The 13464-nt window shown below is 42.4% G+C and overlaps 1 protein-coding gene across 2 annotated transcripts in view; it reads right to left on the reverse strand.

Annotated features, from left to right (window-relative positions):
• Positions 1-13464, reverse strand: part of Bves (blood vessel epicardial substance) — a 33768-nt gene that overhangs the window by 12120 nt on the left and 8184 nt on the right. For both annotated transcript variants that reach the window (XM_003466005.5, XM_063253947.1), the window contains exons 4-7: positions 12521-12708; positions 10819-10927; positions 2837-3004; positions 841-982 (exon numbers count right to left, since the gene is read on the reverse strand). In XM_003466005.5, the coding sequence (XP_003466053.1) occupies positions 841-982; positions 2837-3004; positions 10819-10927; positions 12521-12708 (607 nt within the window). The remainder of the gene's footprint in view (positions 1-840; positions 983-2836; positions 3005-10818; positions 10928-12520; positions 12709-13464) is intronic.

Below are 13464 nucleotides of genomic sequence, written 5' to 3' on the forward strand. Positions count from 1 at the left end.
GGAAACCATAGAAGGGAAGAGGTGAGGTGTGCCTCCTGCACACCAGTTATACGACCTTGTAAAAACCGTCCTCTCCCGAGTAACCCCATTTATCTAAAGCACGCAAGTTCCAAGGGCACCTATAGCAGCACCATGAGGACTGGCATTTTCAAACAAGCTGCTCAGTTTAGAAGATAATCGGGAATGTGAAGTCTTTAGCTTGTACTATGGAAGGATTCCTCTGTCATTCTGCAATTTCACATCAGTTTCTTCAGTTCTTAGATTCAGAATATTACTTACAATAATTTGACTTCTCCTAGTATATATTAAGTTTGAAAACCTGTGTCAACAATGCTACTTAAAATGATTTAAAGCAACCTAAACTTGCACGAGTCTGGAAAACTCACCTCTCAGTAGGTATGAAAATGCAGTAACTCGGGTTCTGCATGATCTTCCTTTTCAGGACTATCCCGTTATCCAACCAATTTTTAAGTCTTGATGCTCGAACCGAGATAATCTAACAGTACAACACCCAGCCGCTGTTTCCCAATGCTTCTTAAAACATTGCTGGTCTAGGATTTCACTCTAACTAAAGCCATGAAAATACGATATCCTCCATCCTCCTAGTGAATCAGTATCTAAGCCAAGTATACAGCAAAACAAGGGAGCAACTTCTAAAACAGAAACGCGTTTTAAGCTTGGATCGGGTGATGTGAAATACAGGGGACAAAATCTAGAAAACAGCTGGCCACTGCTGCCTTTAGTCTGCAAAGCTATTTTTCAGTGACGCTGCCCCAGTGCCTTTGAGAGTGCCGTCTCCAGGAACACTGCAGCCTTGTCAGCCAGTGCGAGGTGACTTACAGAGGGAGGACGTGCTGGAGGAGCCCCGCAGGAACTGGTGCAAGCCGTCCTCGCCGTCGCTGGAGCTGGCGATGCTGTTCCTCATCTCGAGCATGGAGATCTGTGCGCAGAGACTGAGCTGGTGCTCCAACTTTTTGGCTTTCTATAAGCAAAGTTGTAAGATTTCTGAGATATGAGACATGATTCACATCATCCCTGTAAGTAGCTTGTACCTGAGTGCCTGACACACCTTAAGTACCCAATAAATGTAAGCTGTGATTTTATCAGCTATTCCTATAAACATTATAAAAAATTTAACCTATTCTGTAATCTACTTATTGATCTGAAATAATAAGTACAAACTTAACATGACAGCCAGCCAAGACAAAATGACCTGAGAGTGCCCACATGTACTCAGGGTTTCGGAGACGCACGCATCACAAAAACCATGTTTTACAAGTACATTTGTTTAACTTTTTCCACATAAACAAATGCGGGAAGCTTAGGACAAACTGAAAATTATTGAGTAACTGGGCATCTCTGAAAGCCCGTCCTTTCCTGTAACCCAGAGCAGCTGTACCCAGGAGGATGTGCAGGACCAGAAGAGGCCTAGGCTCCCGGTTACAGCCTCCCGTCCTGTGGCCTCGCTTGGCCCAGCCATCCCCAGTGCACCCTCCGGACTCCCTTTCCATCTTCCCTGGTTGCTTAAAAAACTCTGTGGAAGAGTGAAGAGAAGACCCACAGAATGGGAAAGGATTTTAGCCCTCAGACAAAGGACTTTATCCAGTACAAAGAACTGAAAAACATCAGCCCCCCCAAATTCAAAGACCCAATCCAAACACGGGCATCTGAGATGAACATACACTTCTCAAATGAAGAAATACAAATGGCAAGTAATACATGAAGAAGTGTTCACCATCACTGGTCATTCGAGAAATACAAATTAAAACAGCACTGAGAGTCCATCTCACTCCACAAAGAATGGCTGCCATCAAGAAACCAACAGACACCAAATGCTGGAGAGGCTGTGAGGAAAAAGGAACCTTCTCCACCGTTGGTGGGAGTGCAGACTGTGCAGCCACTGTGGGTATCACTGTGGTGATTCCTCAAAAAGCTATGATTCAGGGTCAGGGATTTAGCTCAGTGGCATAAGTGCCTGCTTGGCAAGCACAGGGTTGTGAGTTCGATCCCTGGTACTAAAACCAAAACCAAAAACAAACAAAAAAACTATGATTTGAAGTCCCATTCCATCCAGCTATTCCCCTTCTGGGTATTTTCCCAGAAAAACTGAAAATGTCATGCCACAGTGATATATGTGCACCTATGTTTACAGCAGTACAATTTGTTAACAGATAAATCTTGGAAACAACCAAAATGCCCATCAACCACAGAATGGATAAAAAAGATGTGGTATTTTACAATGGAATATTACTCAGCTATAAAAAGGATGACCTTGAGGTTTTTGTAGGTAAATGGAGAAGGAAAAGGTTATGCATATGTTAGTAAATGTATATAAATGTATGTATGTGTATGTGCACTAGACAGGTAACTATGCTACCAATCTGTTAGTGCATCAAAAAGACAGTCTGGCTGTCATTGTTTGACTGATCACTTTTGTACTTGGATTTTGTAACCCGAACAACTAGTTCTGAGATAACAATATGTAATATATTAACTGGTGTTGATTCTCTACTTTTTAAAAAAAATTCTGTATGAGTTCTATCCTTTTTTTTTCTGTTTTGCTTTTTAAAATAAAAATTAAAAAAGAAACTCTGCGGAAGAGTTGGTACGAGATGGTACCACTCTTCGTCTCGTGAGTGCTGGCCGCTCACCCAGACTCTTCACTGTTCACGGCAAAGGCAGTCATTGTAAATTACTTACTCTCCAAGACCTCTCCTTTACGACTGTCCCTCTGCACCTAGTGGACGCCTGCTTGATGGAAATCAGTGTGAGTAAGGCAAAGTATACCTCACTGTACATATTTAGTTAACCAAAAAAATGTCAGAAAAGCACTTACTTTATCATTTAAGGTGGGATCGTTCAATGAATACAGCTTATTTGTAATGTCTTTTCCTATGAGATACTTAAATATTTCATACAGGAAAGGCTCTGATTCCAGAAAGTAAGTTAATCTTTCTCTTGACCAGCATAAAAATCTGCAGTTATCATCTGCAATAATGGTGACCTGCCACAGACACAAACATGCAAAGAAAAGAAACAAGTAAGTGAACTACATTAATTAGGGAGAAGGAAAGAGCAGAATAATGTAACAGACATTATCATAGCAAATGACTTGTCAAATTGGTCAAAATTCAATGCAAGCAGACCAGGGATATAGCTCAGCAGTGCAGTGCTGCCTGGCACGTGCGAGGTTGTGAGCTCAATCCCCAGAACCCCCCATAAAATGTCAATGCACGCAAGCTTCTGTAACTATATGTAAAGTTATGTTTAAAGACAACCTGTGGACTGAACACAAAACAGACTGAGTTTTATTGTTTTGTGGGTCTAGAGACAGAAGAATAGCCACAGTGTTGATACCACTGCCGCAGAGACCAGACTGATGTTGCAGTTGTACACGAGTTACGGCTAAGCATTTCTTCGCACCCTGTTGATGACAATGAGGTTTAAGGACCAAACTCCTAGAAAGTAAACTCAAGGGAGATTTGTTAGGCGAACTGCAGGCAAAAGACCTTGTCGCCGACTGCACCAATGCACACTTGAGATTGAGCAGGCCGCTCTCGATGAGCACAGCCTGTCTGTGTGCGGGTCCTTCTGTCGCGTTTCTCAAGTGTGACCTTCCAGAGTGGGTTACGTAGTAGCCTGCTAGGGATCTGCAGAGATCTCTGACTCACAACTGGGAATCTGTAGTCTTCTGAAGCACTGTTACGTAGGAAAGTGGGCGGACACTGTGACCGCACTACCTAGAGCTTGAGTTCTCCTCTTCCAGAGTGAGGCGCCCCGCAAAAACCCCTTCTCCACCCAGGTCCTCATTTGGTCCTTATTATTCCCCCTTACTTCCCTGTGGCACGCATGGGACTGACTCAGCCGCTGACACATCTGTGCGTCCTAAGCACTGTGACGGCAGGAGTCACGTGTCTCCAAGTCTGAATGCCACAACCACACGGCTGCTCACTGAGATGATTATTGTACTAAGGAGCTAACAAGGGAACACAAACACTGCTGAAGGCAAAAGCCACTTTCACATCCTCAGCCTTAAACCCAACGCTTATCCTGTAGAACATTTATAGAGTTTGGTTAAACTGACACGAAGTCTCATCTGAGACTCAGAGCAGATATTTCTAAAAGAGCTCTTTCCCCCACTTGGTTTTCCACAAAATTAAACACATTTCAGATGCCAAAGGAGTATGTAAGTCAACCAAGAAAGAAAACAACAAAAATCAGCTTCTTATATCAACAGGGTGAAATCTGATCATCAGCAAATTAGGCTCGGTCACTCTAAAAAGTAGATCAATATTCCCACAAAAAAGCAAGTGTGCATTCATAGCAGGAATCCCCAAAACCAAACACATTGGGATTTAAGAACTATATTGACCTCCTTGAGACTCCATAAAATACCTAACTTCATTCAGTCTTCCAGTCTGTCATCAGGCACATACTCTGTGCCAGACATCAAAGACCTGAGGCTAAGGTGGTAATCAGTAAAGACAAGCTTCTTATCCCCTAAAGCTCACACTCCCATCGGGGCCTGATAATAAATAAATAAATAAATATAACAACCTCAGGTGACAGAAGTGTTTTGACAGATATAGAAGGAATCATTAAGGGATGACAGTTGTACATACATATATATATCTTTAAAACATTTAAGGAGCTTTTATTTAAACATTTAAGGGACTACGATCTTTTGCAACATGTGAGTGGATCCTTAAAACTGCCTGTACAATAAATAAAATAGAAACATTCCACCTTGTCACATGCATCAAAAACTTGCTGAAGAACACACGTTAATCAGTGGCCCAGTGAGTGCCTCTGACTGCCAGTCCAGACACTTCCCATCAGGTAAAACCCCCTCAGCGCACCCAGTGTCACCAGGGTCACGCAGGCTGACCACCCGATCGCGACAGCCTTCACGGGGACGGCTGAAGTACCACAGTGCGAAGCAAGCGGGTAATAAAGAAATACGGCCAGAAACGATTTATCGAATGAGAAGTATGTGGTCAACTCGGCCGCAGACTTAGTTAAAACAACAGTACGATGTGGGAAGGTAAAATGGAGCACAGCCCAAAACTGTGCTACAGGCCAAATAACAAAAGTAAAACTACAGCAGCCAGCACACAACCACGTGCTAGAGTTAAGTGAAACCGAGGTCTTTTCACTGGACAGATGTCATCTGTAACTCTAGAACACGTAATTCGCTTAGTGGGGTTAGAACTGGAAATCTCTAGCAGACTGAAATGCCCACTCAGGTGATACATGTGACATTTAACTTCTCTTCGAACGTGAATTATCTCATTTCGTCTGGGGTGATCCTTTTACCATGACACTGAAATTCATCTTTCTTGTAGCTGAAAATGTACTTTATACATATTTAAATTATACTGAATATAAATTTAATATTAGCACTCACGTAACAAGTGACACCTACCGAATGGATGAGTTAACTCAGGTCAACCACAGCAGGCAGTTAATTGGAAGCCAGGAGTTAAGTGTGTTGATAGCTAATTTCTTTTAGTAGCTAATGCTTCATTTCTGCCAAGCAGATAGTTTTATTTAATGATTTCCTGTCGCAACAATCAAGTGAAATGTATTTTTAATGAAAAATTTGAGGATGGGTCTCTGGTCTAGTATGAAGGGGAAATTTGATGAGAGAGTTTAAAGCTTCTATAAAATAAACATACTTCTTCAATCATTAGGTCACTCTGACGGTGCCGTGGGGAGACTGCTGATGAGCTAGAATCAGAAACAGCAGTGTGACACAGGAATAGCGGACTGTCCTGGGGGGAAATTTATTATTTTTCCACATATCACACAGCACTTTACATGCCAGTAACACAAAACAGTCCAAAAAGTCTATCTATCTGGCGCTTACCTACTTCTCACGGGCACTACATACAGCACAGTGTAGACAGTTAAAGTGCTTTAAACCTTCACTGAAATACGTACTTCATACTAAGGTAATGTTTCTTTAAGTATCAGGTAGAATACAGTGTTTGTGTATTTCATCAGAGCAAGGATATATGTCTCCTAGACATTCCTCTTTAAGTCAATAAACTTCACAGGAAAAAGAAAAATACAAAACACTATGATCTTTTGTAACAATGACACTCAAGATCCCAACAGTCAGAAGTGGCAGCTGTGGTCTGTGAGTACCAGAAAACTGCAAGCACCTAGGGAGAACTGTAAATTACAGCTTGTTTTTCACTCTATTTCTATGCCTATTACTAACATAATTACTACATCTTTACCTGACTGAGCAGCATTCTAAGCTCCTACGACATATCAAACGACTGAGTGCACTTACCTTTTCTTTCTGATATATTGTATAATACATCAGTACTCTGACCCCAGAAAGAATTTAAAGTAAAAATTCAAAAGACATAGCTGCTTGTCTTCCCTAAGGGAAGATGAGCTTAGGATGGACGAGGCAGATGGGCAGAGAAGTCCTCAGTGATTAGGCACAGGGAGTTAGGACAGTCACCCTGGACGGACAGGACATTTTTTTGCCTGAGAACTTGCTTCAGTAAGAGGCTGTCTTGGTTACATTTTTGTTGTTGTTGTGCCGAGACAAACTACCCGACACCCAAAATTGAGGGAGGCAAGGTTTATTTAGCTCACAGTTTGTGGAGGTTTCAGCCCATAAACTGCTGACTCCGAGGCAGTGTGGCATGTGACAGAGGGGCAGCCCTTCATGGTGGCCAAAGACACAAAAGCAACAAGAGCAAAAATGGTAAAGGGGGAGAGTAAGCCTCCGTTCCACCCGTACACTGTACGCAGGCTTCCCGCCCATCCCAGCACTAGACAATGAACCAATCAGAAACTCTGGACTCAGCTGCCTCTGACAAAGCTCGGCCCCAGGGACCACATGAAGCTTTGGGGGGAATATCCAGACACAAACCGTGTCAGAGGCTATAGGTATGGACTGCTACACAGATGTACAACAGTTATATTTTACTCTTGAGTATCTGCCAACAGGTACATATTGTAATAATCAAAGCAAAACCTCTCTCAAGGTTCACTTGGATGAAGTTAGTGCTGTACAGGAATAGGCTCCACGAGGATACACTGGTCAGTCACAAAAGGCCGCTCCAGGTCTATGCACAGTAGAGACAAGCTGACTGATAATGACAAAAGATGATCCAGACCCTTCATTCATGGATGCCACCTCAATCTTGGTCAGATTTTTGGAATCTTCACATTAATTACTAGCAACAATTCTCAACTACCAAACTCTAATCCCCAGTTTCAAAGGAGAAAAAGATCTGTGTTGATGGCTGGAATTTTTTGTTAACTTAATTATAAATGTAATGCCATTTGAAGTGCTGTGGAAAAGGCAGCACATCTTTGTGTTCCTGGCCTCTCAGGAACCTCTTGCTTCTAGAGACACAGTTTGGCTCGTATTACATCACAAATCTCAGTTCCTTAGGATAGCATGAGACAGTCATCATGTAAAATCTCATGCTACTATACACAGAAAAACAGACACAATGGGTAAATGGTGGGCTTTGGAAAAAGCAACTGTCAGGAGTTGATAGGAAAGAAGAAGAGAAGCAGAAGTGTCCCTGTCCTCCTTTGTGGATGGTAGAGACCAAAGATACAGTGAGAACATAAATCTCACGGCACTGCTGGCTCAGGGACAAGAATGCCGTAAACTGGAGGAGCCAGGACACAGCATTAACTTTGTCTTTCTGTATCTTAAGCAGAGCCAGCATGGAACAGTGTCACACATATCAGTAAAAGTCTAGGAGACCTTCCAGAAAATGCATTTAACTTTAACAAACTGTGTAATTATTTAGGCCAGCTACTCAGACAGGTGAGGCTGAGATCATGTGAATCATCTTTCGCTGGCATCTCAAATTATCTGGCACCCAAAATGAGACTCTAAGAGTGTCAAAACAAGCATGTGCCATCCAGAAACAATGACATTTCTTCCTCCCCGGGGTGGTATCATCCCCTTCAATTCATTTGTCCCTAAACAGATAGACCTTATTGCTCAGGATATTTTCTTAATTACTGTTTATCTAGAGGTTTAAACTGAAGAAAATGCTCATCCATGTTTTTGGTTATTTTTCTATCAATGATAAATAGGAGATCTGGGTGCTCACAGAAAGAATTCGAATGGAGTACCTAATGGAGAAAATAAAAAAAATATAAAAATAACACCAAGTAGCCTACACTCAAACTGCTTCTACTGGGAAGAATTTCATGCTTGGCCATTAAAAGTACTCACTAAGCATAAAAGGGTAAAGTGATTCAATTTTTTCATAATGATTACTAAAGAAATTCTCTACGACAAAGCCAGTATTCCGCTTTTCCCTAAGAAAAGTAATGACATGGTTAGGTACACTGATTAACTACAAAGATATTTTCTTTTTCTCTCATAATAAAATTATTAGATATTTTCTATTAAAAAACATAGTAATTCAAATAAGCAAAAAGAAAGAAAACTTAAAAGCCACGTAAAGTCATACCCAAAATAATGTTAACAATCTTGGCTATAATAAAATGTATCTTTAAGTCTAAAAAGTCCCCCCAAATTCTTATGTGTGCAGAAGATGGTTCATACAGGTTTTGGTCTTGCAGAATTAAGGTCACTGTAATAACTGAACCTAACCGTGTGATCTAGAAGCCTTAAAGCTGGTTCACAGGAGGAGTCTGGAAAAATAAGGAGATGCTGGCTAGAGAACTCTACACTCCTATAAATGGAGCTTGATGGGAGAGTTTGGCTGTGCTCAGAACACCAGAATGCTGAAAGAAATTCGGACAGTGAAGGCCAGGCTCAGGAGGTGTCAGCTGGGAACAAGGAGCCCACTGACAGTTGTAGAGGTCATACATATTGCACTCTGGCAGGAAATCCATCTGCATTCTGCCTGCATCCTGAGACTTGATGAGAAACTAAAAGACTGGAGGTCACTAATCTGGTGGGGAAATTTAAAAGTAGCTTGGTGTTCAGGCTGGCATGGGTACTGCTGACTGCTTTCAGCCAGATCCCCATGGAGAATCAGAAGCAAATGGCAGAGCTGAATGATCTGAATACTCACTACTGTCCCCAGAAAGAAAGCACATGCAAAGTGGGAGCAAAGGAAAGCCTGACTGCGGAAAAGATCAACATATAAAGAAAGGTAGCCTGGCTGACGTGTGGCACATGCCTGAATTCCAGAGGCTGAGGTAGGAGGATTGCACATTACAGAGAGTCTGAGCCCAGCCTGGGCCTCAGAATGAGTTCAAGGCAGACTGAACTGCACAGTGAAATCCTGTCAAGGAAAAAAAAAAGGCCAAATTCTTTGCACCAGGGCCACACGAAAGATGGTTTGAAGCCACCTCTGGAATCAGCAAAACCCCACCCACTGCAAGCACAGTGATAAAAAACTATAATGCTTTCATTTGAGAAGAGACCTCTTGGGCTTCCTGTTAAAGAGAGTCAACTAGGAAACTGGTTCACCCAGATTAATTTCACAGTGCTTGGTACTCAGAGGCCACTGCAGTCATGATCTAAGGGGGCCTGGCTTCTGCTCTCACCGGCAGCAGACTTTGGCATTATCCGCACGATACTGGTTTTATAGGCATCATCAATACGAGAGGTCAGAAGAGATCATGGAAGCTTACACCGTATTTCAGAGGAAGGCCTGGGAGGCCAGGCAGTGTGACCATGAGAGAGCAGTACTTTGAGCTGTGAGAATGAAGCCAGAAGTGTGGTGGAGACTTTGAAATGCTAGGAATGTGGATCATCTCCTAGGAAAATAACCGGCAGTGAGCAGAGCCACACCAGAAAGAGACTACATGTGCTGGAGCGAACACTGGCTGGTGGTGGTCTGCCCGAGCCCTCTGGAGTTCACATCTCACCACGTCTTGCCCTGGATACTGGACATGGAACTGTGTAATTTAATATTTTTCCTGCTGAATTCTGGTCTTTCTCTGATCCCATTCCTTTCTATCCCCCTATTTCCATCTTTTGGAATGTAACTGTTTACCCTGCAGCACATGTTGGAAGTATTTAACTTTCTCTTGGATTTTTTTTTTTTTTTTTTTTGTCTTTTTCCTTTTTATCGGTACCAGGGATTGAACTCACGACCGCCTGCTTGCAAGGCAGGTGCTTATGCCGCTGAGCTAAATCCCCAGCCCCTTTCTCTTGGATTTTTAATAGGGGCTCACAGCTAAGAATTTGGATTGGGTCTCAGAGGAGACTTTGGATTTGGATTTTTCATCAATATGAGGACTCTTACAACTTTAGTGACTCTTAATGATTGAGTAAAAGCATTTTCACATAATGAGTTGTGCATGAATCTTCTGGGAATGAGGGGTGAATGTTATGGTTTGGATTTAAAATGTCCCCCCAAATTCTCATGTGTGTGGAAGGGGGTAGTGTAGTATACTTACTGGTGGATTCATCCACTTACGAATTCAACAGCTGGCTGTGCTCCTAGGGGAGGGTCTGGGTGGAGGCCCGGCCCTGAGGACAGGACCAAGGAAAGTGCATGCTTATCCTCAGCTCCTTCCTTCTCTCCCTGTTCCCTGGCGATCGTAGGGTGAACGGTATTCCCTTCCACCACGCCATTCCTGCCTTGGAGTCAGCTGACCGCGGACTGAACTACGAACCCAGATAAACCTGTCCTCCTTTAAGGTGTGAGGGTTGGTGCTTTGCCACAGTCATGGGAAGGTGACTAATGTAGATTTTAAGTTTTTAAAATGAGATAGCACTATATATGCCGTACGGTAATCTCGTTTTTCAGTTAATCACAGCTACATTCTATTGATAACCACTGGATTTCGAGTAAGGTATGAACTAGTTTCTATCTTCTTTAAAATCATACCATAACGTACCTGGAATTTTTCACCTTTGTGCATCTCAGTTGATCTAAATTCAGGAGAATCTATAAAGGCACAGGGGTAAATATTATGCAGAAAATGTCCTCTATAGGAGACCTTCATTCTGATAACAGAAAACAATGTTAAGAAACATGTAGTTCACAAATAACACGACAATCTTTAAAACCACCATAATCTTATGGGGTTATATTTTGTAATTCAATTTTAAGATTCCACAGATGACCGTTAAAAACACTTCCTGAAATACTATATTTTCAAAAAACAACAAAAGGAAAACAAAACCAGCTATTAAACCAGTAATGTGTCTTCTAATGATTATCATTGCTCTAATACTCAGAGTGACTACGTAATTTGTTACTAGGAGTTTTGAGAAGGAAAGGGAGGTTATTAATAGTTATGCCCACACAATGGTACCCACTGGCTCTCTCCTAGAAGGACGGTATTCCCAGGAGTTGTATTTTTATGATATTCAAAAAATACGCAAATCACCTCTAATATACACATAACCTTATTGAATTTGAAATGCCAGCAAATTTTGACTTAACTTTAAAAAGCTAAAAATGATTAAAAATAGTCACAATTGAATTTTTTTTTTTTTTTTTTGGTACTAGGGATCAAACTCATGACCTCACTCCTAGCAGGCAGGTGCTTATCCTGCTAAGCTAAATCCCAGCCCAACAAACTGAAGATTTTGACAGCAACTATTTAAGCCCAAATATTGTGTACAGTCATCCAAGTATTGAAATTCTTTGTCTAGTTTTCCTCACAATCCAAAAAGTTGAATTTGTAATCCCATTGAGACGTTACTGGAATCCCAGCAAGTTAATTTTAATCTATCACCTCCATAGTGAGAGTAAAGACACCAAGACACATTCCAGCTGATGGGCAGCTGAAGGGTCCTGAGCCCAATCCCCGGGAGGACATGGACATGCGGACCAAGGCCTCGATCCCAGGCCTCTCCCAGCATCTGTTATCTTGTGAAGAAGGGGGTGGGGAGGGTGGCTCAGGGATGAGTGACAGTGAGGATGGCGGGAACTGTGTGAGGAACTTGAGCTGGCTGGCCAGGTGGGGAGAAAAGCATCTCTGCACAATGCAGAGATAAGGATATGCAGAAGGACAAATTTGCATAATTTAATTAAGGTAGCAACTGACTTGTTTTAGGAGGCTGCTGCTTTGGTTTCTGGTATGTAAACTTTTGTGCCCTGGAGAGTCAAAGCCTCTTTACCTTGAGGCTCATACCCAATTGACATTCCCGGAGCTGTTGGCTCTAACATCCTGCTGTGCTCCTGTCTTTTACAGACAGCACTAAGCTAGGAAACAGGAGGCTTTAGAGATTACATACCAGTACGTGGCTGGCCTTATCTGTAATGCTTAGAGCCAGTTAAAGCAAGAAGAAATACCATAGCCAGCTCTCTACATATCAGTATAAGGAAGTAAGTCTCCATATAAAGTTGCAACAATTGTTTTACATCCAAAGGTTGTCACTAGAATTGTCTCCCACAAGCAACAAAATTCAAAGCAGTCAAGTCTTGCTAGCTTGACACACCGCCCCGCAGCATTACAGTTTAACCGTAGAGTGAAATTTCATCACCACCACACTCAACTACTTGATTCATTAGCTGACAACATCTCCTTCTTATTTCTTTCCAGTGGTCACGAAAAGACAGAAGGTGAGCTAGGAACTCCTATTCCATACCTTCCCTTCAGGAGAATACTCAGACGGTCATCGACTGAGGTTTTATCCTCTGCAGCATACGTCTGGCCCTTCTTCAAGGTCTGGATCATGCAAAACTGTCCCGTTAATCTTCTGAACAAATCTGGAGGCACGCGGAGTGGCTCAAACAACCGCCGGTACATGCCACTGAGCTCCCTCTCGATCTTCACCTGAAATGCAGCAAGGGCGACAAGCCCCCCTCAGCAGCAGCCCCACAGCACACTTCTGTGGTCCCAGTACGGTTTTGAGAATAGACAAATCACCTTTTTTTTTTCGATAGTGGGAGTGGAACTCACTTGCCAGATTGGCCCTGTGCCGCCCATCTATCCCTGGACCAAGTCACCCTTCTACTGAATATACCATCACAATGGAGTCTTACTCAGAGAGTAAGCAGTGATGTAAGTTTCTACTTCATTTGCTAAGAAGGCACTTTTTTTTTGCAGTTAAAATCAACTCTAACAGCATAAGAGAAGACTGGCCCTATCCATCACAATTACATTAACTTTTATACGTTATAGTAAGAAAAAAACACACAAAATAGAAATGTGAAAATGAATTTACCAAACCAATATGGTATTTACATTCAATGTTTTATCTCTGTGTAATTATGTACTATGGAAGAAAACAAACCCCACAGCCGCAGTCACTGCTTTGTATTTCTGCATGCCACACAAAGGAAAAGACACACTTTCATCCTAAGCTAAAATAAGCCCCGCAGAATAGAGAATCCGCCGGGTGAGTAAGGTTGGCGACTGGAGGAGGAGGAGGAGGAGGAGGAGGAAGGAAATGGCTTTACCACCTCTGGGGTGAGATTCTCAGGCCACGGTCAGGCCCAGGTGGAATCAAGGACTGTCTCCGAAAGGACCACTAATTGGGTGACAGAGAACAGCGCTGCACCCGGGTGAACTCTGCCCAGTGAAAGCTCT

The sequence above is a fragment of the Cavia porcellus genome, unplaced genomic scaffold (genome assembly GCF_034190915.1).
Source record: "Cavia porcellus strain 051 isolate PalLab524CR breed Dunkin Hartley unplaced genomic scaffold, mCavPor4.1 scaffold_7, whole genome shotgun sequence".
Classification (NCBI taxonomy): domain Eukaryota; kingdom Metazoa; phylum Chordata; class Mammalia; order Rodentia; family Caviidae; genus Cavia; species Cavia porcellus.